The 24,765-nt window shown below is 43.6% G+C and overlaps 1 protein-coding gene across 6 annotated transcripts in view; it reads left to right on the top strand.

The window, feature by feature from the left end:
• The window catches only part of RAPGEF4 (Rap guanine nucleotide exchange factor 4), a 316,664-nt gene that overhangs the window by 273,869 nt on the left and 18,030 nt on the right, over positions 1–24,765 (top strand). For all 6 annotated transcript variants that reach the window (XM_067741524.1, XM_067741521.1, XM_067741523.1 and 3 more), the window contains 9 exons: positions 7,224–7,374; positions 9,111–9,199; positions 9,950–9,980; positions 10,194–10,272; positions 11,433–11,579; positions 13,522–13,619; positions 18,562–18,687; positions 19,103–19,281; positions 22,139–22,229. In XM_067741524.1, coding sequence (XP_067597625.1) covers positions 7,224–7,374; positions 9,111–9,199; positions 9,950–9,980; positions 10,194–10,272; positions 11,433–11,579; positions 13,522–13,619; positions 18,562–18,687; positions 19,103–19,281; positions 22,139–22,229 — 991 coding nt within the window. The remainder of the gene's footprint in view (positions 1–7,223; positions 7,375–9,110; positions 9,200–9,949; positions 9,981–10,193; positions 10,273–11,432; positions 11,580–13,521; positions 13,620–18,561; positions 18,688–19,102; positions 19,282–22,138; positions 22,230–24,765) is intronic.

The following is a 24,765-nucleotide window of genomic DNA, read 5'->3' as shown; positions in this document are numbered from 1 at the left end:
AATATGGAATACAGATTTGCCACTAAGTTTTAGCTAAAACTGCCTTCGTATGTATTACGTCTCTTATACAGAAACAAAGTAAACACAATAGCTTTCCTTACTGAAAAGGCAGTCTCCATCCTTTATTTCTCTGTGAAAATGACCGGGGGGTATTCTCTTTATAAGTTGACTTGGGTTCTCTAAGAGGACCAATTACCGAAATTTGTAAATCAAGATTTACAAAAGAGCGTCAGATTCTTAAAGCCATGTTTTTAGGAATATTCTTGGCATTTCTAAGGAAGATTGTCAGCTTAAATTTTGTTGAAGCCAAATTTTACCATTTTAGTCCTTTACTTGGTTCCAAAAAGTGTTTGATCCATGTGGCACTATAAGAACAATTTATCTCTGCAGATATGCAATTTCAGTTTATTTCCAATAAGGAAGGCTTGGTTTGATGATGATATGAACATGGTATCCTCTTTCAAAGAAAATGGCTGTATTATCAGATATTCTACAAAGTATTTTATATACATTTTCTCAGCCTCATGTCAACACTGTGAGATGTGTACTCTTTTTGCATTAAGGAAGTGAGACTAAGCAGATAAATAATTTGCCCCAAGTTACATAGCTAGTAAGGGTTGGAACAATATTTGAACCCAAGCAATTGTTCCATTAGGCCAAGTCCTAACTGCTCTGCTATGAGTACAAACCCCTGACTAAAACTAGAAAGAATAGCCAAGAACTAAAGGCTTCTAGAAATGCAGAGAAGTCTGAAAATCAGTGAGGAAAAAAAATATTCTGAGCAAGAAAATGGGAGGCAGAAAGAGCTCATGTGAGCTCCAAATTAATAGATAAGCAATAAGGATTGGTTACACACGATAGGCGATAAGGAAGGTGCACACAAACACAGGAGCAGCTGTGTTGGTAGGAACAGCATCACAGTGTTAAACTCAGAAATGCCTGGTCTTATGAAAAATTCCAAAGCCATCCATTTAAAGATTTTGTATTATTTCCAGAGGTGGATCAGCGATAATGATGATCGATAACCTTTAACTGAGTACCTAATATGTCTCCGATGCCATTCTACATGGTTTACCAGTATTGCCTCATCTCCTTCTTAACAGCAATCCTATGAAGTTTTCTGATGATGGAGAGACTGAGGCTCTAAATGGTCAGGTAACTGACCAGGGGTTTCACAGTTGATAAGTGGGGAAGCCAAGAGATGAACCCAGATGGTCTAGTTCCAGAACTTGCATTCCCAAGCACATGCTGCAACAAGGAAGGAGTAGACTTGGTGCTCAGGATGTGGGGAGGCTCCACAAAGTCAAGCAGGGTAGTAAAGAGGCCCATACTACAGTAGGAAAAGCAAGAGCTCTGCAGTCAAAAGACCCGTGTTTAAGACCTGCGTCTTGAAACCTATATTACTTGGCAATTATCCTTAACCTCTATAATAGGGGTAATTATACCTGCCCTACCCACCTCACCAGGTTTTTGCGAAGATCAAATAAGGCTGTGTGTGGGAAATACATTATAAACCTTAAAGCCCTGTGTAAATATTGCCCCCTATAAATAAATAATTGTACCATCATGAGAGGAATGTGGCATAAGATAATGTGCAAAAGCTTTGTCTAGTCAGTGGGCAGATGACCCCCAAAGTTTGTTTTCAGCTTCAAGCAGAGATCTTGTATGCAAAGCAGGGTTTTAAAAAACAACAACATTGAAGAGTATCAGTTTGAATGTTGATAAGTGTTTTATAAATAGCTGCATAATTAGCATGTACTTACTGCAAAAAATATACATAATATTTTATTCCCTGTTGTAGGCTGTAATGAATCTGCTGCCTCTACATCCTAGGAGGTTTTCACTTACTTTCCCCATGATAATTTTAATACATGGAACCATTATTAGCTGAATTAAGAATAAGTAAATGAGCAGTAAAAAAAATACAGAAAAATTACAGGTGCCTGTGGTGAGTAAGATAATAACTAGGTAAAAATATATGAAATAATTACAGTGTTTGAACGGCAGAGCCGGCATGAGGAAAATGCCTCAGTGGAATATTAAACCTGCTGTTGGCAGGGTAGACTCTGTGGCCTTCACCTCTCCTGATTCTCAGCCCTAATACCTCACTGAAAACAGATCCAATTTGTCTTCATCCATGTTTATATGTCAAAGGGGCTGGTCCAGTTCAATAAAGATTTAGCCATTCTGAAAGCCTGTGGTCCTATAGACTAAATACCCAATAACTAAAAGGTTCTGTTTAAAAGATGTACCAGATTTTGGTATTTACTGTAGACTTAGTCAACCTGGTAACATTGACTATGAACTTATTTAGAATGTATCTATGATCTGCATTTGATATCTCGACAAAATGGAATTTCAGGTAATTTAGATAAAGAGTTTTAAAGAGCTGTGATATTTTGGGGGAAAAACAGTTTAAAGAATATTCTATCATATGTAGCACTCCAAACAGTGTCACTGAATAGTTTAAGGTGAACATTTGAGGCTTTTTATGTTTACATGCCCAGTCCTTGATTAGGAAATGTAGAGATTCACATTGAATTTATGACATGGTTCCTGCAGTTAAGGATTCTTTTTTTTGAATTTGTTTTCTTTTTTTATTGAAGTATAGTTAATTTATAATGTTGTGTTAGTTTCAAGTGTACAGCAAAGTGATTCAGTTATAGATATATATGTTCTTTTTCAGATCCTTTTCCATTATAGGTTATTACAAGATACTGAGTATAGTTCCCTGTGCTATACAGTAGGTCCTTGTTGATTATCTGTTTTATACATTGTAGTGTGTATATGTTAATCCCAAACTCCTAATTTATCTCTCCCCCTGCCCCCCACCATCCCCTGTGGTAGCCATAAGTTTGTTTTCTATGTCTGTGGGTATATTTCTGTTTGGTATAGAAGGACATTTGTATCTTTTTATTAGATTACACATACAAGTGATATCATATGATATTTGTCTTTCTCTGTCTGACTTCATTTTAATATGATAATCTCTAGGTCCATCTATGTTGCTGAAGGATTCTTATGTAATGCTCTTGGATGGTGAAAAGTCGTATTACCATAATGAGAAACCTCAAATTAGGATTTGAATCATCAGTAGTTTAAGAATGTCTGGTCTGATTAGGAGTGGAGAGCCACTGCTTTCTAAACCAACAGACGTTGGACAAGAGAACTGGTTGAATATATATAGCAGACAGGGTCTAGTTCAGACGTGAGGGATCCTGCTTCGCTGACTCTCAGATGGTCAAGGCTGCGACAATTAACTCTTGGTTTTCTGTATGTGCTTTGTCTTCTTTGAGGGCTTTTGAGGATCGGTTCTACATCTCACATGGATTTCCCTGTTATCCAACAAACTTCTAGGTTACCTAATTCTGCTGCATATGTTTGGATATAGAAATAATAATATTAGACAAACACAATAACGTAAACAAGTCAACAGAGTACTGGGGCGGGAGGTACGAGAGCTGAGTTCTAGTTGGAAGAATTCCATGGATAAATTCAGAAAAATCACTTCACCTCATTCTACCTGTTCCCTTACCTCTAAAAATGGTGGAGTTGAAGGAGACAAAGCTCAGATTCTATGATTCTGTGAATCAGCTGAAATCAACTCAGTATATGACTGATGAGTTTGGCCACTTGGACTACTATGGCCTTTTCTTAATTGTGTTAAAAGTAACAATTAAGGGAATAGTTCCAGATTCTCTTCCAGACTTTAAACTAGCACTTTATGAGCTACCAGAATCAAATACCAGAACCATGTTATCTTTCTGTGACTTTTTCCCATGAATTCAAGCAGCCATATTGCTTCTTACCAGAACCCAGCTGTCATGATATCACGAGTCATGACCTTATTCTATACAAGTATTTCCTGATCATATGACAAACTCATTAGATTATTATGTGTTTGATATTCTCTACTAACCTACTCTTGAAACAGCCATTAGCTAAGTATGTATTTCAGATGGTGTTCTTCGTATGTTAAAAATGTGTGTGGTATGCATTAATGATCCTTTCTAAACTGTTATTTGTGCTGGAGAAGAGTTAGATTTTTATTCCACATAGGACTTTCTCCATCAAATGGTTCATGCATTATTATCCCAGCTTTAGCCACGGAAAGTAATGGTTTCTGCAACCTTTCTGATGTGTGTGAATTTACAAATACTATATTTGAAATGTTACTCTTGTTAGCTTGCATTTTTGACATCATATTGAGACAAGGGACCTGGTGGGATGCTCTTTATTCTTTGGCTGCTTTCTGAAGGGAATATAGGTTTCTTCTCTTTCCCCTTCTTTTTTGTAGGAGTTAAATAAAATCTAAAAATCACATAAATATTCTAAAAACCTGGGGAGATTGTTATGGGAATAAACAGAAGCCCCAGCACCTCCCCTGTGACCATTTCAGGCAGATCAATTACATGTAGAGTCCTCTCTGTGTCCCCTGAGAATCCGATTCAGCAGCCTGTTGAGGACTGGAATGGTGTGATGCCTGTGGAGGGGCCGAATCCTTGAGCACATGCCTAGATTCAGCTATGAAAATACTATGACTCCCAACTCCACCTTAGTGAATAAACACCTGTAAGGGGAAAGGCAAGACTTTGTGAAACAAATCAGTGCTTCCTTTTGTTTTTTCCAGAGGTAAAGATTCGTAACTTTCATGAGAAAAAAGAGAAAGCCTCTTCCTACTCCCTCTGGATTCAGTCAGTTCTAGCTCCCAGGAGGCTGTGGAGCTATACATGAAGAGTGGGGGGCACTCAGCCCTTGGTTTTGGGACTGGACATGCTGAGTCAGCTCTAGGAAACTAGGAACTTCAGCAAAAAGGAAGGAACGAAGAGAAGGAGGGAAGGAGGGAGGGAGGAAGGACGGATGAGAGAGAGAGGAAGAAAGAGAGAGAGGAGGAGAACTCTTTCCCATTAGGATCTCTGCTTCCCAGATGCAATTACTGGTAATAACTTCATGAACCCAAGCACCAGTGTGTAGTCACTCTAGCCACTGCTCGGGCCATAGGGGTGGCCATAAGAGCCCTGCCTGGATTTGTAAGCCCTGCCATTTACTCACTGAACAACCTTGGGCAGATCTCCTCTCTGACCCTCGGTCTCCTCATCTGTAAATATTTACCCTTCAGGTCTGTGGAGAGCATTACACGATCACGTAAGCCCTGGAGTATATTTATTATAAACTGTAGAGCCCGACCCACATTTGAAGCGTTAATCACGTTAATCCTTGCAATCATGTGTTTTTATTGTACACAAAAGACCGATTTCCCCAGCAGGAGAGAAGACAAGAAAAATCTGTGTCCTGACCCACAGAGACAATGACAATTTAGTCATCCTACACTAGGGCCCTATAGATTAGCCACAAGTGTGCAGCTGGTGCCTCTGGATGCAACATACAAGCATTTGTATTGCTTCCTTGAGTCCAAGTCGGGATAATCTGGAAAGTTAGAATCATATCCACTTACTATCAACTAGATATTTCAAACCATTTCAGCCTCATACAAGTAGGAAAGAACCTCTCTCTCTCTCTCACTCTCTTACTGACTTATGAGTGAACAAGTACATATTTTTCAATCAGTCAAGAATTACTCGCTTGGTACCCACCATGTACCTGACCATGCTCCTAGGTACCCTAAAAGATAGTCTTAAAATGTAGTGCCCAGCATTACAATTCTTTGGAAAGAAAAACTGAGTTATGTGTGCATCCCAGCAAGAGACCAAAGGGTTAATCAGAAAAAAAATAATTTTCACAGAAAGTGATCTTTCTTCCCTTTTTTATTGTAAGCTCAAAGAGAATTGTAGCAATACAGGTTGAGCAATTTTCTTTTTTATGAATCCCGTGCTCAGTTGATGAAAGCCATTTTGCAACCCATTTACATGCAGTAAACCTTTGCTTTAAAGTTCTGTCACTTACCTTGATCATGATTACTTATAGTCCCTTTAGAAAAGGCCCTGGACTGGTTTAGCTCCCAAGCATAGCACTGCCACAAGACAGTTTTCTACAGTGCCTTTTAAATCATGGTCGTAAGCTAAGACATGCCCAGTCTTGTAGCCAGGTATGAGGCACAGGGATATTGTATAATGCAGAATAAACTAGCTGGAATTAGGAGTCTGGGATTTAAAACCAGCTCTACAATCTCACTATGTAATCTTGGCCATTCACACTCCTTTACTGTCAGCTTGCTCACTTGTAGAAAGAATGATGTTTTCATCACAAGACTATAAAGTAGGGCTTAACTGAGGTACTCTCTGTGCACGTTACAGTGTAAGTTATAAAAAGGAAATTGTTTTATGAACGAATCGTCTATAATATGTACTATAAATCACTGAAAAAGGAACAGTATGTCTAATCTAAAATTTTTCTTGATCACATACTATATTTTCCCTACTGTAATCCACAGAAGAATGTAAACTGAGAGCAGGGACCTTCACCAGACACATACAGTAGACACTCAGTCAGGTATCTGTTGTATTAATGGATAAAATTTCTATGTAAATGTCACTGTGCTAGGCATGGTACGGAATACAAGAAAAATAACGTGTTACCCCAAGCCTCAAGGAATCTGTAGTTAAGATGACTAACCACTGATGCACAAAAAGCCAATAAGAGTTAAATAATGGTTCTGAGCAAGAGAAAAAAGGATGGTATAAAAACTGTGTCTAAAAAATACTGTGTCTGAGTCCCTCACCGGAAGACGGATACAGCAGGAACCTTTCCTTGTCCTAACCCTGGGTGAGTTTATCTACCTGAGCCTCACTTCCTTCCCATGTGCTTTTTGTGTCAGTCACGGTTCCAGCAGGACTAGATGCCCACTCGTAAGTGTTTAACTGAAGCGCACATAATGAAGGATTGTAGAGATGTGTCCAGAATTGTGGGAGCCAACAAGAGGTGGCAAGGCGCAACAGCAGGAAGCATTACCCTAGAGTTGAAGGAGGGCAGCAGGCAGGCAGGGAATGTGATGAGAGCCGGAGCCAGGCGCAACAAGAATCCTTGTCAACACACAAGTCCAAGTGGAGCCATGCAAGTCTAATTCTTTGGGCAGCGATCAAGGCAAAGCCAGCTGGGTTTGTCTGCATCTGGTCCAGAACCCGTGTGCAGGTGAGGGTTTTCTTGAGGGCCTGAGGAAGGTTTCCAGTAGTCCAGGAGGCAGGCTTTCTGAAGCTGGGATCTGTCACCCTGTCTTTGCAAGTAGCCCAGTGAATGGCTAAATGTCTTCCTTGACTCCTTGGCACTTACCACGCACAGCCTTCACAAGGTACAGAACAGGAGAAGATGGATTATGCCCTCAACAATAAGAGGCGAGTCATCCGCCTGGTTTTGCAGTGGGCCGCCATGTATGGAGACGTCCTGCAAGAGGATGATGTGGCAATGGCTTTCCTGGAGGTACGTGGGGGTCATCCCTGCCAAGAATGCACCTTTGTCCTACAATGCAGGGACTACCCATAGGCATGGCAGCTTCCCTGGAGGGACTGTAATTGCAGATTCTAGATTCTGTTAACATGTTCGTTCATCAGAAAGGTACTATAGGGAAAGTAAAGAAAAGCATCATCCATTATCCTGCCCCTCTAATTCAATAACTGGAAGTAGCATTCTAATGTATTTTCATTTGGTTATTTTCTCTGTTATATTTTCCGTAGTTGTAATCACATAGTACCCATCATTTTACAGGCTGCTTTTTCCACTTGATGTAAGGAGTTTTCCATGTCAGAAGAGTCTTTCGAAGAAAACTTTCTAACGGCCCTGCCACAGATATATTTATTTGTTCCCATATTATTGTATATTTACATCATTTCCATTTTTACCTTCCTAGAATAACAGCGTAGTGAACACTTTTGTGCCAATAGGTCTATCCTTGGTTATATTCCTAGCAGTGGGATTACTAGATCAAATGGTGGATACTTTTGAGTAGAGTGAAGCAGATAACTTTACTGAGGAATTCCTGGGGCCACGAGGTAGTTCTGAAGGGAAACGATTTACTTTGTAAACACTGCTTTAAGCTGAGCTTCCCTTTTCCTTCCCATGGCTCCAGCCCAAGTCACAGCATTGACCTGGGCATTTAATCCTTGATGACTCATTCTGTCCTCCGAATCTGAGATGGGCACCTTACTCCTGTGCAGGCAAAAGGCAATGTGGCTTCTGTTTCAAACCTTATCAGTCTGTCTGTTCAAGAATGAATTATCCAGAAGAAACGTCCCCAGTCTCTCCTTTTTACTCATGTCATCTGGCAGGCAGAGAAGTGAGTCTGGGAGGAAAGGTGGACGATGAGAGTCCCTCACGGCTGTGGGATAAAGGATTTTGAAAATGTAGAGGAATAATAGTAGCTTGGGTCATTGGGTCATGGCCCCTACCCATTGCATCGAGTAAAGGACCACTTTACAGATGAGCCAAAGTGGTGTGACGCTGCCACTGCCACAGCTCTCAGCTCCTGCTGGGGAGGCCACGGCTCCTGCACAAAGCAGGGCACGGCGGCTGCTGCACAGTGGGCGGGGCCATTCCCAGGACGTCAGTGAAGAGTCCTGAGCTGGTGACGTAAACTCAGCAGAATTTCAGTTCAGTGCTGAAAACCACGACTGTACTTTTACCACCAACGGTTAACCGCGACCAGTGGTAAATATTAAACAACAAATACTAACATAATATTCAAAATAAATATTAAAATTTCCCTGAAAAAACATTGAGGTGAAAACAGTGCTCTTAAAGGATAGACTATAAAATAACCCATTCCAGAACATTGCATTGCATTGCCTTTGGTATAAATATCATATAAACAATTCATTTGCAATTCAATTTTTTTGTAATTTTTTTATTGTGGTAGAATATATCAAACATAAAATTTGCTGTTTTAATCTTTCTTAAGCATACAATTCAGTGGCATTCATTACATTCGCAATGTAACGCAAACATCACCACCATCAGTTTCCAAAATTTTTTCTCACTTGCAATTGTGAATTTAGGCATGCCGTAACGTTCTCTTTTACTTTTTTGTCCCCAGTCCATGAAACCATGGTCTGGAGATGCTAGTGAGGCAGATGACATAGGGACACGTCTTTGTTGCTTTTTACAGAATTACGTACCTTTTGCAGTTCTTGTTAAAAGCCTGTGACCTTTGCCAATTACAGGAGTTTTATGTGTCTGTATCAGATGATGCCCGGATGATTGCTGCCCTCAAGGAGCAACTGCCCGAGTTGGAGAAGATTGTCAAGCAAATGTAAGGAAGGGCTTGGCTTTGGGGTGTGCTTTCATCAAGTAAGTGCCTGCTGCCTCTGAATCACATCATCTTCCAGGAGGTCCTTTGCCCACCTCCCAAAAGGTGAAAGATGCTTTGTCAACAACCACACACTATTCTGATTTGAGCAATCTGAGCGTCGGGTGAAGAGGTGCAGTCAGGCCAGATTAACAAAAGGACAGAGATTCCGCGTAGCTGCCTTCTGTGCCAGATGGCCGCCAGGAGAGAGCCTGGGGAGCCAGAGATCCTCTCTGAGTGTCTGACTCAATAAACTCGGGTCCCTTTGGTTCAAGGCAGTGAATCCAGTAATAAAGTGGTCAGTGGCATCTAAAGAAAGTTTGAGGAGAATTACTTATATGGTAAATTCACTTCGGGCTGCCAGTGCGGTCGGTGGTGAATATTTGTGTCCTCTCAGTGGCAACACAGAAGGTTTTCATATGCTGTTCTTTGAGCCGTTGATTAAATACTGGCTACTAAATAGACTTTGAGATCGAGAAATTCTGGCTTTTATCATCAGTTCGACAAGGGATCTGTCTGTGACAAGAGCTGATCTCTTAGCTGTCTCCTCTGGGCCTTGGCCTCTCAGTATTAAAATAAGGAGGCTCGTGTTGCCTCCTGAAGGGATGCTGTGGTTTCATTTTCTAATGTAAGATTAAAGTTATATACAAATGAAGCAATTTAAAATAATAGTACCAACAGTATTAAATAATGTGCTTTCTCTATTTCTCGTAGTTCAGAAGATGCAAAGGCTCCACAAAAGAAGGTAAGTGGCAACGGATTAGGATTCTCTAACTGTGCCCTGTAGAATGACAGTTCTCCAGAAACATAATATTGCAATATATGACAGTGCTATCTTTGTAAAGACAAAATACGTTTATTTCTCGACTCTGCTTCTCAGATGTGTGTCCTCTGAGTTGCAAACGTGCATTTGTCATTCATTCCTTATGACAGCTGCTGCTGTTATTATTTTTTACAGCACAAAGTTCTTTTGCAGCAGTTCAACACAGGCGATGACAGAGCCCAGAAGCGCCAGCCTATCCGTGGCTCTGATGAAGGTGAGAATGTCTTCCAACTTGTGCAGATTATTTAAAGTCAGAATAAAATCTCCCCCCTGGGAATCACCCTTGGGCCCACAGAATAGCTTTTCTTGGCTGTCCCTGTGTACTCCAAATGGTTTGCTTGGAGGTGCCCGTTTGCATTCCAATTATTTATGTTCTTGAACTCTGTGCCTGGAGCTGAGGTGCTTGTTCACACTCCCCTGATTCTGCCTCTCCCCCACTGCTACCTCTCCTTGAAGGAGAGAAAGATTATCTCAGGCACCCGTTGTCAACGTGGCAGGAGGGTGGCTGGCGCTTTGCAGACGCCTCGCCGAGGGGGAGCGCCAGGGGCACCTGCAGAGCGGGGTTCCCACCCAGGGAGAGCACTCTGGCCCTGAGCAGTACCTCGTTAGCAGCCATCAGGGAGGCAGAGATGCTGGCTGTTATTGTTTGCTTGGTTAAGATTCCTCCAAAGAATCACAACCAAAATAAGATGAATGATCATGATAAAATCTTCATCTTAAGCCACAGATGACTCTTGTAATGTAGCAGTGCCCCAAACTCCAGAATTACAGGAGCTGGAAATTGCCCTCAAGATCTATGTGTTCAGAGCTGAGCGTCTGGGTGCCACATAGGGGTCTGCTGAGCGGAGTACCACCCGTGCCACCTGGCCTGGCCTCCGAGTACACAAACCAGGGAACAAGTGAGCAGCCATGTCAGCGAATGTTCACGGCCCCAGGCGGAAGCGCTCCTGTTTGCAGAGGCGTTAATGTTGGCTCCCTACCACTGCTCTGGGCTGCAGGAATCTAGTAATCTGCCTACAACACAGCACTCCCGGTATTGTGAAAAAGAAAGGCTCACAGACAAAGGCAGACCCAGAAAATTGGCCTAAACATACTTCTCATTGTTTCGCATGACCTACGTGTGGGTTTTTCACAAATATCTGTTGTGGTTTTTGTAACTGGAGCTGGCAGTCGTGGACTTTTCTTAGACCAATGCTAAGGTACGAAGTTTTAGAAGGGGGCAGGCATAGGCATAAATGAGTACAAATAAATACAAACCTTAAGAGTGGCAAGATGATGCAAATTTCGGAGCGTGTCTAAACATTCTGCATAGCTTTTGTTTTTTTTAAGAACTCACAAGACCAACTTATCTTACTGTTGCTGCCTTCCCAATAGTTCTGTTTAAAGTCTATTGCATGGACCACACCTACACAACCATCCGGGTGCCAGTGGCTGCCTCGGTGAAGGAAGTCCTCAGCGCAGTTGCCGACAAACTAGGCTCTGGGGAAGGCCTGATCATCATCAAGATGAGTTCCGGAGGAGGTAACCGCCTTCTGCAAAGCAGAATATCCCATCCAAACAGAACCCTGCCAGAAGTTAGCGAGGCCCTTCCAAGCTGATCCGAAGGGACAAATAGGTGCTGTGTATGCTCCCCAAAATAACAGAAATAAAGTGGTCAGAGGCGGGCTGGGCTAGTGTCTAATATCCCCTATCCTGTAGGTAACCACCCTGAAGCAGAAAAGGGTGAAATGATCTATCCAAGGCAGTTGGAACTGAGGTCTCTGGTGTGGATGTCAGCCTGGAGTTCTTTCCCTATAAACCCTAAACAAAAAAGCTTAAGGCTGTAATAACACATAATGGAAAAGAATTGAAAAACAATTTATACATGTAAATACCTGTGTCTATATGTATATATGTAGTACTGAATCACTTTGCTGTATGCCTGAAATAACGCAACACTGTAAATCAACCGTACTGCAATTAAAAAAAAAAAAAAAAAAAAGCTTAAGACCTGGGAGCTCTGAGAAATGTGGGCCCTAAGAGGGCACCTGGCTTTTCTAGCTAAAGGCTGTAGGTTTTCACAAGTCTGAAGTCGGAGGTGGCCATAGGCTGGTTCTTTCCAGTTGATGATGGTTTTCCTCCCTTCCCAGTAAAGAGGGCGGGAACCCAGCTCGTCAAACAAAACGAGAAGTCTTTTCCCTCGCAGGATTACTAGACTGCTCTCTGCTTTCCTGAAATGTCGTTCATTCATTCTTCATATAGTTTCTGGCCACTTAGTGTGGCTGTGAGAGGAGAGGAGGTGTTGGACACAGCCTGGGCCTCCAGGTTGCTCACAGGCTGGTGAGGCGGGAGACAATAAATAAATAATTATAGTCCATGCCGGCAGGAGTTTTGGAAGGGTCTGCATGCGTTGCAGTGAGAGCCTGGAGGAGAGAGCCGTCAGGCTAGCTGGTCCAGTACGATTTGATAGTTATTGGAAGATCCTTCAGGATCGGGTGAGCCATCCCTGCCGTGTTTGAAGACAAATGATTCCACTGATGTAGGATTTTTAAATGCATCTCAGATTCCCAAGATATCCCCTTCCATTTCTGTTCCTGGCACACACGACCCAGGACGTCTGTCTGCCGTGATGATCCCTCTGGCACACTCTCGCCATAGCTATCCCAGGTGCCTCCTTCACTTCCTTCAGGTTTCCCCCCAAGTGTCATTGTCTCATGGAGGCCCACTCCTTCCTTTCTCCAGTTCCCTTTCTAAAATTCCCCCTTACACATACTTCCTAGCCTCCTTCCCTGCTATACTGTTTTCTCCTCCTCACTGCTTACTCTCTGGTACATTGGTACTATCTGCGTCCCTCACTATGATATAAGCTCTTTCTGGACTGTTTTGGGTTTTTTCCCCTGTATTGTTCCCTTCTGTATCCTCAGTGCCTAGAGCAGTGTCCAGCATACAGTAAATGCTAAATATTTATTGTATGAATTATGTTTTTGTTTTTTTTGAATTATCTTTTAAATATAGAAGACTTAAGCTAATAATGCAGTTGCCCTCCAAATCAGGGAATGAGTGATAAAACACGGTAATAAATTGTAATAAATTTTACATCTAAAGTCATGTGGGATCTCAGAAACCCCCTAAGTTTTCTAAAAGTTATCTTGGCATCTCCAGAGTGCTGGGCGTTATTACCATCTGGAAGCGTAACTTGTTTTTTAAAAAGCAGGTGCGGTTTCTGTATGCAGAACCGGGTGACTTGACCCTCAGGTATTTCCATTCCTGTGTTGCGGTCATTTCTGACGGCATCCTGAGTGTCGTGCGCCTGCACGAATGCTGTGTCTTTTTTATTCGGTGGGTTCCTTCAGTACTGTATTTTATGCAGTCACTCTGCGTGTTCCGGTAATTCACCAAGCTGGTAATTTGTTGGTGGGATTAGGGCAGCGCAGCAAATCTCAGGTGCATTTAATAGGCAATCTCTTGCTTTTTATGTTCACAGAAAAGGTGGTGCTCAAACCTAATGACGTTTCAGTATTTACGACGCTCACTATTAATGGACGCCTGTTTGCTTGCCCGCGAGAGAAATTCGATTCACTGGTAGGTGTGGATGGCCACCTCAGAGCAGCGTCTGCAATCAGAAAAACTTGTCTGGAGCTTAATTTTGCAGTCACGTTGAACCTAGTTGCTAAAAAATCTTGAACGCTACTTGTCTCTTTCTTTTCTGCCGTCTGTCAGGTAAGCCTCAGGTGTTCATTTGAGATGCTCTGAGCTTTAGATTTTCCTTTGTGGAAATTCGCCAAGGAACACCGCTACTGGGGCATAATTCAGCTTTCAGAACTCTTTGTAGTAATTCACGTCCTTGAAATGTCCCCGGTTTAAATATTACTATTAAGAATCTGAATACTTAGACACCACGATAGAAATAATGTTTTAAGACAAGATGTTGCAATGTATCCTGCCCCTTGGGGGGGGGATGTAGAAATGCGTTACGGCAGAGCCACTCTCTGGTCCAGGGAAAATGCTGTTCCCTGAAAGGGCTCTCTCCATCTTGTGTAGGAAATCTCAGAGGCCAGCCGTCTTTCCTAAGTCTCCAAAACAGTGTTCGCGGCCCCACCTAGCTCTCTGTGGGTAAAGGCTTAATCGGCCCTTGCTAATAAGTGACTGGCCCTCTCTTCTTTTTGCAGCGGGTAGGGTTCAGTTCTGTTTCTCCTGTAACAGGCGTAGAAGTGAGCAGCTACTAGAGTATCTTAGAGAGCTTGCGGGGCCAGTTCAGGGGATAGAGGACTAGTTTTTTCCATCTTTAGACACACCGGGCTTCTTTACCAAGAGAAGTGCAACACGGGCGCTACAGGGAAACTGCATTGCATTTTAGGGGGAGAACTTAACTACATAAGTGGCGCGTGAATACGCTCAGTTTAATCAGATCAGACACTGTAGGTAAATCAAGATTCCCCTCCCTGGACTCTGTAGGGCTTGTTTAGCCTCATCGTGATTCTGACCTTCTAGTCTGGGGAGAGCTGTCTTGTGCACTGTCTCACCGCCAAGCAGGTTTTGCAACATCCTGAATTACCTGGAGGGGAGCTTCACAGAAGCGGTGTTAGTTCTCCCGCCCCTCTCTCGCCCGTCTGGCCCGTGAGCACCCTTGCCTCACTCAGCCAACCACCAGCGTTGTGTGATCTGAGTCTGCCCCCAGTCCTTTTTGTATATTTTTCATCATCTACATTCGTGGCTTCCTGAAAAATAAATATTTCCCAGTATTGAGGGATTGGGGGAAAAAATGGCATGGATGAGTTACACTGCTCTCTTCTGGAAGCGAAAGCCGTCAGAAGCCAGTTCAGCCAGAGCCCTGCCAAAGGTGCCACGTGATGTGTTTGCCACACAGCGCTCGGGCCTCTCTTCCCGGCTGGTTCTTGGCCGCGGTGTCCGATGATGTGGTGTAGAGACGGAGAGTGTGGACCATCTCCAGCTCCCTGTGGGGCACATACTAAGTTTTTAAGCCTCTGTTTATTTGCACACAACCCTTCAGCCTTACCAGTTCTTAGTCCTTGCTCGTCTTCCATTTTAAGGCCGGAGTAATTGCAGGGAGTTTACTTTGCAGCAAGTACCCAGACGTGAACTTGCTTAACTTCTTCCCTGTCGGTGCTCTGCCATTCACTGGGCTGCCAGCTATGCTGCTGTTTCTAAGGAGTGGTCGAGCTGTCCCTGCCTCACAAAACTGTAGGCACGGAGCTCCTTTTCTGGCTTTCTAAAGATTTCTTTGAGGACAGTCTGTCTAGGAAGAGTCGTATACAGGATGCCCCTGCAGTACAGAATGTTGGCCAAACCTTTGATCCATCAACACGTACTTATGAAGTGCTAGCTTCTGTGTGACACTAAACCAGTGTCCCAGAGCCTCTGCCCTGAAGACAATTATGGTCAGATTGGGAGATGAAACTAACACAGACAGCCTGGAACAGAACAAATTGTAGTGCTGACATGTTGTCTAGAATTAGTAGAGTGCCAGTAATTTATCCTAGTTGCCTAAGGGCTTGGATTCTAGAGTTTTACTTTCTTGACATTTTAAACATAAATGTCAGTACAGAGCAACTGACAATAAAACCCCATGGCACTGTAATTTCGTTCTAAATACTTCTATCCATTCACTAGCTCCTTAGGTTTTTATTTAGGGCCTACACTGTTATCATTCCAGGCGGATGATTCTGGCTCTAGGATGGTCTTGAAGAGGAATGCATCATGGTCCTTGTGCCTCAGGGAGCTCACAGTATAGCGTGGGACGCCAGAGTGTAATGAGTATCCAATGTGACAAATGCCATGGCAGAGCTAGGCACAGAGGTGTGGGAGCACGAGGAAAGAGGATGCTGAGACGGCAGCTGGCTTTAGCCATCTCTTTGTCACTGACAATCAGCACGTCCTTTTAATGTCTTAGTTTCCTCATCTGGACAATGGGAGGGTAACAGTGCTATTCTCCCAATCACCACCATCCAGGCTTAACAGAGAAATCAGCTCTCAAAAAGAGCAGAGAGAGAGAATCAGTCTATAGGAGTTCTTTGCCTCTGTGTGGGCACTTTTCAGATCTGTCTGTGTAATGCAGACCTTACATAGGCTCTGCTATACTTCACCTGTAAGGAAATTTCCACAGGGGTCTCTGTGAGAAAATGGTCCAAGGAGTTGCTTCCTATGGGGCCAGCATGTTAATTCCCCACTTCAGTTAGAGGAGCCCTCTGTGCTGCTCAGATTGCCTCTCTGGTGGTTCACGGAGGGAAGGGATCGGCCTGCCCTTTGCTTGGTGAGCCCTGTTCACTCAAAAAAAAGTAGAGATTCAACAGGGGTTTCTGTTTTTCTCTCAGAAGGGATTCAGGATGATATACCAGCCTCCATGACTAAAAGAATTTAATGGCCTCTTCCCTGTATTTGTTGGGTTAATTTATCCCCTCTGTGAAAAGCCGTAAGACCTCAAGGGAAAGAGATAAGGAGTCAGATTGAGGAGAGAGCAAACCTAAGGAATAGAGGGCAGGTCCACAGCAGAGCACATGGGCGAGAGGGAAGGCAGAATGTGGAGAGCCGGTCTGAGCCTGAGACAGAGTTCTCGCACCAAGTATTTAAAAGCTTCCCCGACATTTCTACCTGAGACCTACCCCGCTTGAAACCATTCTCCTTATTTGCTTCCATAAGCTACTTGCCCATCAGCTTCAGGTCGGTTCCCTAAGTTTTAAAACTTTGGAATAATGGTTTTTCTTCCATGCTGTCTGCGCCCTGCATAAAGTGAATCAGGAACAACAGTATTTGGCTCATACATCCGGGTCCTGTACTCATCACACTTGCCCGTACCTCTGCATTGGTGCAGCAGAGCTGGGAAGGGAACTAATTTGGAGGGGACGGTGGGGACCTCCTCTGTGCTAGGCACTGTGCTCACGTGCTACACTTAAATTATTCCCATCCAATTCCCTTAACAAGCCTAGGTACTAGGTACTGGGGCCCCAACTCATCAGAGCTAGAGACAGTCAAGAGATTAGGGAATCATTCAAGCCTATGTAATTAGAGTGGGGTTTACATCTAGAATCTGCTGCTCTCTAAAACTGGCACTAACCTGGTCTGTTTCAAAACCCTAACTCCCATCTGGTACTCAAAGACTTTCTAAAGCTGTTCAAGCTGTCCCTTTGGTTCCCCTGAGCTCTCTGTTCCTGCCAAGTAAGTTTCATGACGGCTTCCTCACCTTCATGCCTCTCACGCCATCCTTCAACCTATGACAGACCATCCTGGATACTCAGGGAAAACTTTGCCATTCTAAAGCCACCCAGTTTTGTCTGTTTCATCTTTTGAAGCCCATCTCTTTCTCCAAGAACCTCTTCAGGCCACACGTTCATTCCAAACGCCTGCTAACTCTCAAAAAGCCCATTCAGGTTTCCTCACCTGTTTCTCCGTGTATCTGGGAGTCAGGTGTTTTTCGATGCTTCTGTCCATCCCTTTAGACGTGCAAATGAATGCCAGCAGCTGACTCTTTACTGGCGTGCAGTGCTGTACTTGCTGGTCAGGGCTGACTCCTTTTTTAAACTGCAAACTTGCAAATGCCCGGAATGCAGTGGCCATTCACAGACTGTCAAGGTTATAGGTGATGATTATAATGATGATGATGATAGAATGTGAACGATATTAGTACTTCCAACATAAATATTGAATATCCAAATATGTTTAGCATCATATTGGGGAAATTATCTTTTAATTCGTGTGACTTTTGTAACTTTAAACATATTATTAGAGATCAATAGGTATTAATATATTACACGTAAGTTTCTAATATATACAAACCATTCATCTTGTTAAGGAAAAGCACTATAACTCATTTCCCATAAAATAAAAATGAGATAAGTTGGATGGAAAGTCTAGACCAATGGTCTTCCAGAAAGTAGCAGAGTTTAGTTTTCTGATGCCTAGCCCAAAACACCATGACCATGTGACTGTCATTCCTAGCTCAGCATCTCTCAGAAAGTGGAGCAATTGGACATCATATATAATCACATGTAATCACATAGCCCTCTGTCACCTAGTACCCCAGGCAGTGTGTTATGAGAAACGGAGATGCAGCAACTTTACCACTGTTACCAGCCCCTGCAATCGTAAGTAGCACTGTAGCTGAACATCCAAAACCACCATGCCAGTACCTGCTTTGGAATGGCTTCAGTGGGAAATAGGAGAAGAAAGTCCTTAAGAACTGCTTACATGTTTGCCAGGGAAAAGGAATCATTCCCTGGGAGCTCCCAGGCCCATGCAGAAGAGAACTTCCATGGGTCAGTCTTCACTGAATCTTATTTGCCACGGTCCACATTTTTCAGTCAGTGGACTTGATGAGAGTGATGACGATTACTATAAAAATGGCACAGAAGCAAGTGAGCATTAAGAGCAAAGGCATTTTTCTCCTCGGGGTAAAATCAGTTTCAAGATATTCCTGAAGCCTCTCCAGAATCCTCTTCCCTCAAAGCCCTGACAGCACTCAGCGTGTCTGTTTTGAGATTCCGATACATTTTTGCATTATTATTCATAGACTCCCTTGCCAGAGCAGGAGGGCCCAACTGTTGGAACAATGGGAACTTTTGAATTGATGAGCTCCAAAGATTTGGCATACCAGATGACAGTCTACGATTGGGACCTCTTCAGCTGTGTGCATGAGGTAAGGTGCTCCGTTTAGAGCATTCATTCGTAGGTATCGTGGCAATTCGGGATGCAGCCTGTAAACGTCAACAGGTGCTGCAATGTGTGGAAGCCACGCGAGGGTTTTTTAAAATCACTGAGTACATTAATAAAGGCTGTTAGAAAGCCTTTCAGTGTCAAAGAAAAATCTTTATGATTTACAGTGAGCTCTGTCTTCCTGTGTATATTAAGCCAGTGGCACCTAGTTTATAGTTAACAGATTGAACAAGCCTCATTGAGCCATTAAGATCTTCAAGTCGAAGTTCAAGTTGAATCCTGGTCAGTGACTGTATTCACATTTGCTGACCAGTATCAATTTGTCACGTCAAATGGAGGAGCCAAGTTGGTGTTTTGATTTAAAAACAAAGACATGACATTGTTTTCCTTTCTTCTAGCTGGAGCTAATCTATCACACATTTGGAAGGCATCATTTTAAAAAGACCACAGCAAACTTGGATTTGTTCCTCAGGAGGTTTAATGAAATTCAGTTTTGGGTTGTCACTGAGATTTGCCTCTGCTCCCAGCCTAGCAAGCGTGTTCAGCTCTTAAAAAAATTCATTAAGATCGCGGCCCAGTAAGTATCATCCACTTGGAGAGAGAAAAATGTTTGCGCTGTGTTTTCATTTTGTCCCCTTAGATTACACCTTAAAAAGAAAAGTGAGATATAAAATCTCCTTATGTACCAGGACCAACCAGAGGGGCGTAAGAATCACTGAACTCTTGCGAAAGATGTGTCTTGTCTAGCTTTTGTAATACTTGACACCGATATATAAATTAACATCCTGCAGCACTGATGCTCGAGTTAAAATCGTGACCTCTTTTTGCTCTGAACTACTCAGACTTCGTGCCTCCTTCCGCATAGACGACTCCTTCAGCAAAGTTCTGCACAAAATTCTGTTGGAAAGGCTGGGCGAGTCCAGGTCTAACTCGACACGTTCTTGCCAGTAGAGGGCAGTGGGGACATGCACGTACAGCCGTGCATCCGACTCAGCCGGGATAAAATCCATAAAATGCATAAAGGCGAGCTAACCTGGTCCATGAAAATCATCTCCATAAACATCAGAAAAAGCAAGCATCTTATAAATATTCTATTTAACAGCACTTCATGGGAAACAATTTATTTACTGCAGGGGCCAGTTAGATTTCTCCCTGAAATGAATTTAATCTTCTCCTGCTATTTAGATATGCCTGACAGCCTCCTGTTTACTTCCTTGTTTTTGGTATCACCACAGTGCTAAAAATAAAATGCTAAATGCGGCTGTGGCTGTGGCTGGGAGACTTCTTTCTTTTCTCAGCCCAGGGAGCTCTAGCACGGGAAGGTGGGGAGCACAAGTGACCCCAGCTGGGCAGTTTTCTTGAGCCAAAGAGTTTAGATCCCATACAGAGTCTGATTTCCAGAGCTAAACAAAGAAGCAAACGCTGCTCGACGTTTTACACATGTCAGCTTGCCAAATGCCTTGAATTATTTTGCCAAATTTTGGGAGTTCAACAGGATATCCAGATCTCTTGGATTCAAGTGCTGGTGTCTCTTAATTTGGAAAAACTGCCTTTTGAAAGAAAGATTTGGTAGAATGTTGCTTATGAATTTCTGGTTCAGAGTGTAGCCACTTTCCCCCGGAGCCTGAATAGGCTTATCGCGGGGAACAAATGCCTCCGTTTACTTGGAAGGAGATGACTGGAAACTGTGACAGCATGTGCTTCCCTGCTAGCAGGAGCACATTCTCTCCTCACCTTAGCCTGGCAGTGCTAAGTGCAACAAGGGAGGAGAGGGGAGGTCTGCACACAGACGTGGAGACCAGAAACCCTTTGGGGGCCTTATCCTGCTATTTCACAGGGCAACATAGGAGAGCCTTTCAGAAACTCAGGAATTTTTTTTTTTTTAATGTCTTTGCCTTTCTTATCTCTCTTCCTTCTGATTATGGGTGGATTTGGCCTTCGGAATAAATTGGTTTATGTCATTTAACCTGCGCCGTCCTACACAGTAGAACTCTTCACACAACCCAGCTGGAGAAGATTGCAGACTCAGAAACCAAGATCTACACGAATGAGATCTTCAACCTAGTGGCAGTTGGCATGTTTTACGTGGTATTTTTAGAGAACGTCAATATATTCTATTGAAGCTCTTTGACCTGCCCAGAACTTTGTGAAGTTGGGGGTCCAAATGTTACCCTCGCCTTTTACAGGTGAGGAGACTGAGGCAGAGAGAAATTTCGTGACTTACCTAAGGTGATAGTTAGTTGGTAACCAGAGCAGTGAGCAGAAAGGCAGCCCTGCAGTCCTGCGTGTGCTTTCATGATCGCACAGATAGGACAAAGGCAAACATGTCCATGACCAGCCTCGCTGCCTTCAGTCCAGGGACTCTGAAGTTGCTCTCAGCCCCTGACCTGAGAGCCACCGCCCCGGCCCATCGAAGGCCCCGCCTGCTCCTTAGCGGTGCATGAGACACACCATATCTTCTCTACATCTGTTTTCCCATTTCCACACAGACCACTTATGAATCACTCTGCAAGGAGTACACAGGCAGCACATGCAACAATTAGCCTTTTGCGAAAATGCTAATCCAAAGAAGATCTAATTATGATGTAGTCAACTTAGATAACCATATTGATTTGTGGTAAAGGATTTGTGCTCCTTGCAAAATGAATCCTTCTTTCCCTTTGCAAGGAGCTGGTATAAAGAAGTCGAAGATTCCTTTTTTTTTTTTTTTTTCCTTAAGTTAAACCAAGTACCTGGGCTAAATATTGCATTCTAATAAGAACCTTTGGTGGTGTTCCACAATATTCTTCTTCCCAAATATATATTCATAAAAGCTAATAATGGCATAAGTACAGATTCAAAATGATCAGCTTCATCGACATTGGTAAAACAAAGTAAGGTCATTTTTTGGTCAGTTGTTTAGGTTATTAGCTATATAGGGATCATGATTTGTAAGCTGACATTTTTCAACAAATTGGAAGCATTTGCATGGCAGGTAGAAGCCCTGGCGGCTGCAGCAGTGTGATTTTCCTTCGTTCCCTCTCTTGCTGCCAGAGCCTGAGGTGTCCGGCTTCAGCCTGAAAGTCTGGAAGTCTCCAAGAACATTTTGCTTTCTCTCTTCTTAGCCCGTGAGATGTTTCGCTCCAGGTCCAACAAGGCTTTTAGCAAGCTCTGGGATTACAATAGCAATCCCTAGGGCAGGTGTCTTGAACTTCCTCCTCAAAACCTGAACCTAGATGGCCCAAACCATCACCTTCCTAAAATTACAGTGAGAAATCAAACAACAGAACACGGTCACCCAAGTGGAAATTACACAGAGCATTAAATCTGTCATTGCCTGCTCTCATAAAGGAGTCCTGCCGAATATTAATGACCATCAGAAAATAGAACTCTAATTTTTTTTTATCTCACTCAAAAGTGGCATTTTACTCCAGTATGTGCCTCTTGTGTTTCAGCTGTAAGGAGTACAAGAATCTGAATTCCTTTTTTGCCATCGTCATGGGACTAAGTAATGTTGCTGTGAGCCGCTTGGCACTAACATGGGAGGTAAGCTTCAGCTGAGATCCAGCTGCAAATTTGCCTGAAGAGTCAAAACACAGGCTCACCAGTGAGTCTTTTTTTATAAATATCACTCATGCTTGTATAACAGTGGGAAAGGTGGGGCACTTTGAGGGAGGTGACCTGTCTCCTTTTGCCTCAGAGTGTGAATTTTAAAAGGCACTGTCCTTTTGTAGAGGGGGGAGGGGATGAGGGGGGGTCTCAGCTTCCTGGACTATACAATGTAAATAATAATAAGTCTAGTTCCTAGGTATAGCATTGCTTGGATTACTTCATCTTGTTCATAGATCCTATTGTTCTCTGAAATGTCTGCTTCTTGCTTTTTAAATAAGCCTTATCTGTAATTAAGAGAGGACAGAATATCCATTTTTATCCCAGTAGTCATTTTGCTCCTGGGAGAATTAACCAGAAGGCCAACTGTTTGGCCCAGCTGGGTACCAAGCATCTCCTAACTACTAGCAGACCTCTCTGTGTACGGAGGAGCAACAGTTGACTAGAATTCGGTTTGGTGCAAAAGTTATGCAGGTGTGTTGTGAATTTCTGTAGCAAATACGATTAATGGTTTGTTGATAGTTGGTTATGTGTGCTAGAGAACAGCTTCATTTTTCATTAGCTAAGTACTCAAAATATGCCTGACCCCTTACATGTGGTATGTAGTCAAAGAAATATTAATCTCTAATGGAACATACACACGAAAATAGACTCTTTCTAAAAATAAAAAGGCATGTGTAAGTGGGACACGAAAAGAGAGCAAGGAGTAGGTAACACAGATCTTAATTTGCAATGCTGCTGTAAAAAGGCACCAGAGGCAGCTGTTTGCATCTCTAAATGTTTTCCTTGAAACATTTTCTTCCCTACTTCCCTCTTGAAACTGTTTTCTTTCTCTGTTCCTCCTCAATGTTTCCACTGTTTATAGGACAGGTCCTCACAGGTCCTTCTGTCTTGGGTTTCTCTGAAAATTCCCAGCAGATGCTGCACTCAGCAGCTCATCCCCTGAATATAGGAATGAGGGAATTGGTAAGGCCTGCACGCCATTTGGCTGGGTCATCTTCCGGCTAGTAAAAAAAAGTTAGTGCTGCCAATAAATGTAAGCAATGAAGCCAGGGTGCACGCCTCCCCTTCTTGTAGCCCACAGCTCTTTGGAGAACTAGGGTTCCCTCTCAGAGAGTCTGCTTTCCCCAGCTTGTTTCCAGCTTTTCATGCTCACAGAGTCCAGATGATTTGGCTGGGAAAATCAAAGAAGCCTCATGGGGTCCGGGAAGGCCAGATATAGGTGCACATAACAGCAGCTAGACATTAAGGCCGTAGCATGGGGGAAACACTCTCAGCATCCCCTTTCCTGGTCTAAAGAGAGAAATAGGAGGCTGCTTGGGGGGCGGGGGGGACAGGCAGCAAAGGGAGAGAGTTTATTGGCCAGTCCTTCATTCCACGGGGAGAGGAAGGAGCACAGCAGCCTGTGAGCTTGTGTTTCCATCCTTGCGTATTGCTGGAAAGAGGAGAGTCACCTTTCATCATTCGTAAGCCTTTATCTCTTAAGTTGAGATGTAATTGGATCATTCTGTAGGAAGAGCTTTCATTCTTGAGCGTCTTTGATTTGGGTTTATCTGCCTGGACTTGCCAAGACCCTCCCACATGCTTCCCACACGACAACAGCACGATGGCAGCAGGAGCAAAGTGGGAAATAGTGCCTGCCCTCTGGGAACTAGAAAACACGCGTGAGAGAGTCGATGAACAAAACAGAAAACAGAGTGAAGCCACGCGGCAAAGGGAATGGTGCAGCATAGAGGGGAAAGACGCCTCTGAGATAAAGCCAGTGGGAGTAAGAACCCAGAGCCGAGTTTCTCGGCCTCAGTGGTCTTGACACTTCAGGCAGGATCATTCTTCTTTGTTGTATGGGGCGGGGGGGTGGGGGTGATGTCCTGGCCGTGGAGGAGGCTTAGCAGCACCCCTGGCCTCAATCTACTGTATACCAGTAGCGCCTCTCCCTCCATCCACCCCAGCTGTGACAACAGGAAAGGTCTGTAGACATCACCAAATATCCCTGGGTGTGGGTACAAAATTGCCCCCAGTTGAGAACCCCTGCTCCGAAAGCATGGGATGTGGATAGGTAATAGTATTAAGACCCACATGTTTTATCACCACATGCACTCCGGCTTTTGACCCAAAAGTCAGCTAAGCACAGAAAGAGAACTAGAGTGATAGATCTAACCAAAAATGTCGTTCGCGGGGCTTCCCTGGTGGCGCAGTGGTTGAGAGTCCGCCTGCCGATGCAGGGGACGCGGGTTCGTGCCCCGGTCCGGGAAGATCCCACATGCCGCGGAGCGGCTGGGCCCGTGAGCCATGGCCGCTGAGCCTGCGCGTCCGGAGCCTGTGCTCCGCAACGGGAGAGGCCACAGCAGTGAGAGGCCCATGTACCGCAAAAAAAAAAAAAAAAATGTCATTCGCTCCTAATTTTGTAAATTGTCTGTGTTCACGGAAAGTTATCGCCTAGCGTGATGATTTGGACACTCTGTGGAGCATGAGA

Source organism: Pseudorca crassidens, chromosome 6 (assembly GCF_039906515.1).
Source record: "Pseudorca crassidens isolate mPseCra1 chromosome 6, mPseCra1.hap1, whole genome shotgun sequence".
In the NCBI taxonomy this organism is placed as follows: Eukaryota; Metazoa; Chordata; class Mammalia; order Artiodactyla; family Delphinidae; genus Pseudorca; species Pseudorca crassidens.
This window is presented reverse-complemented; position numbering and strand designations above follow the sequence as displayed.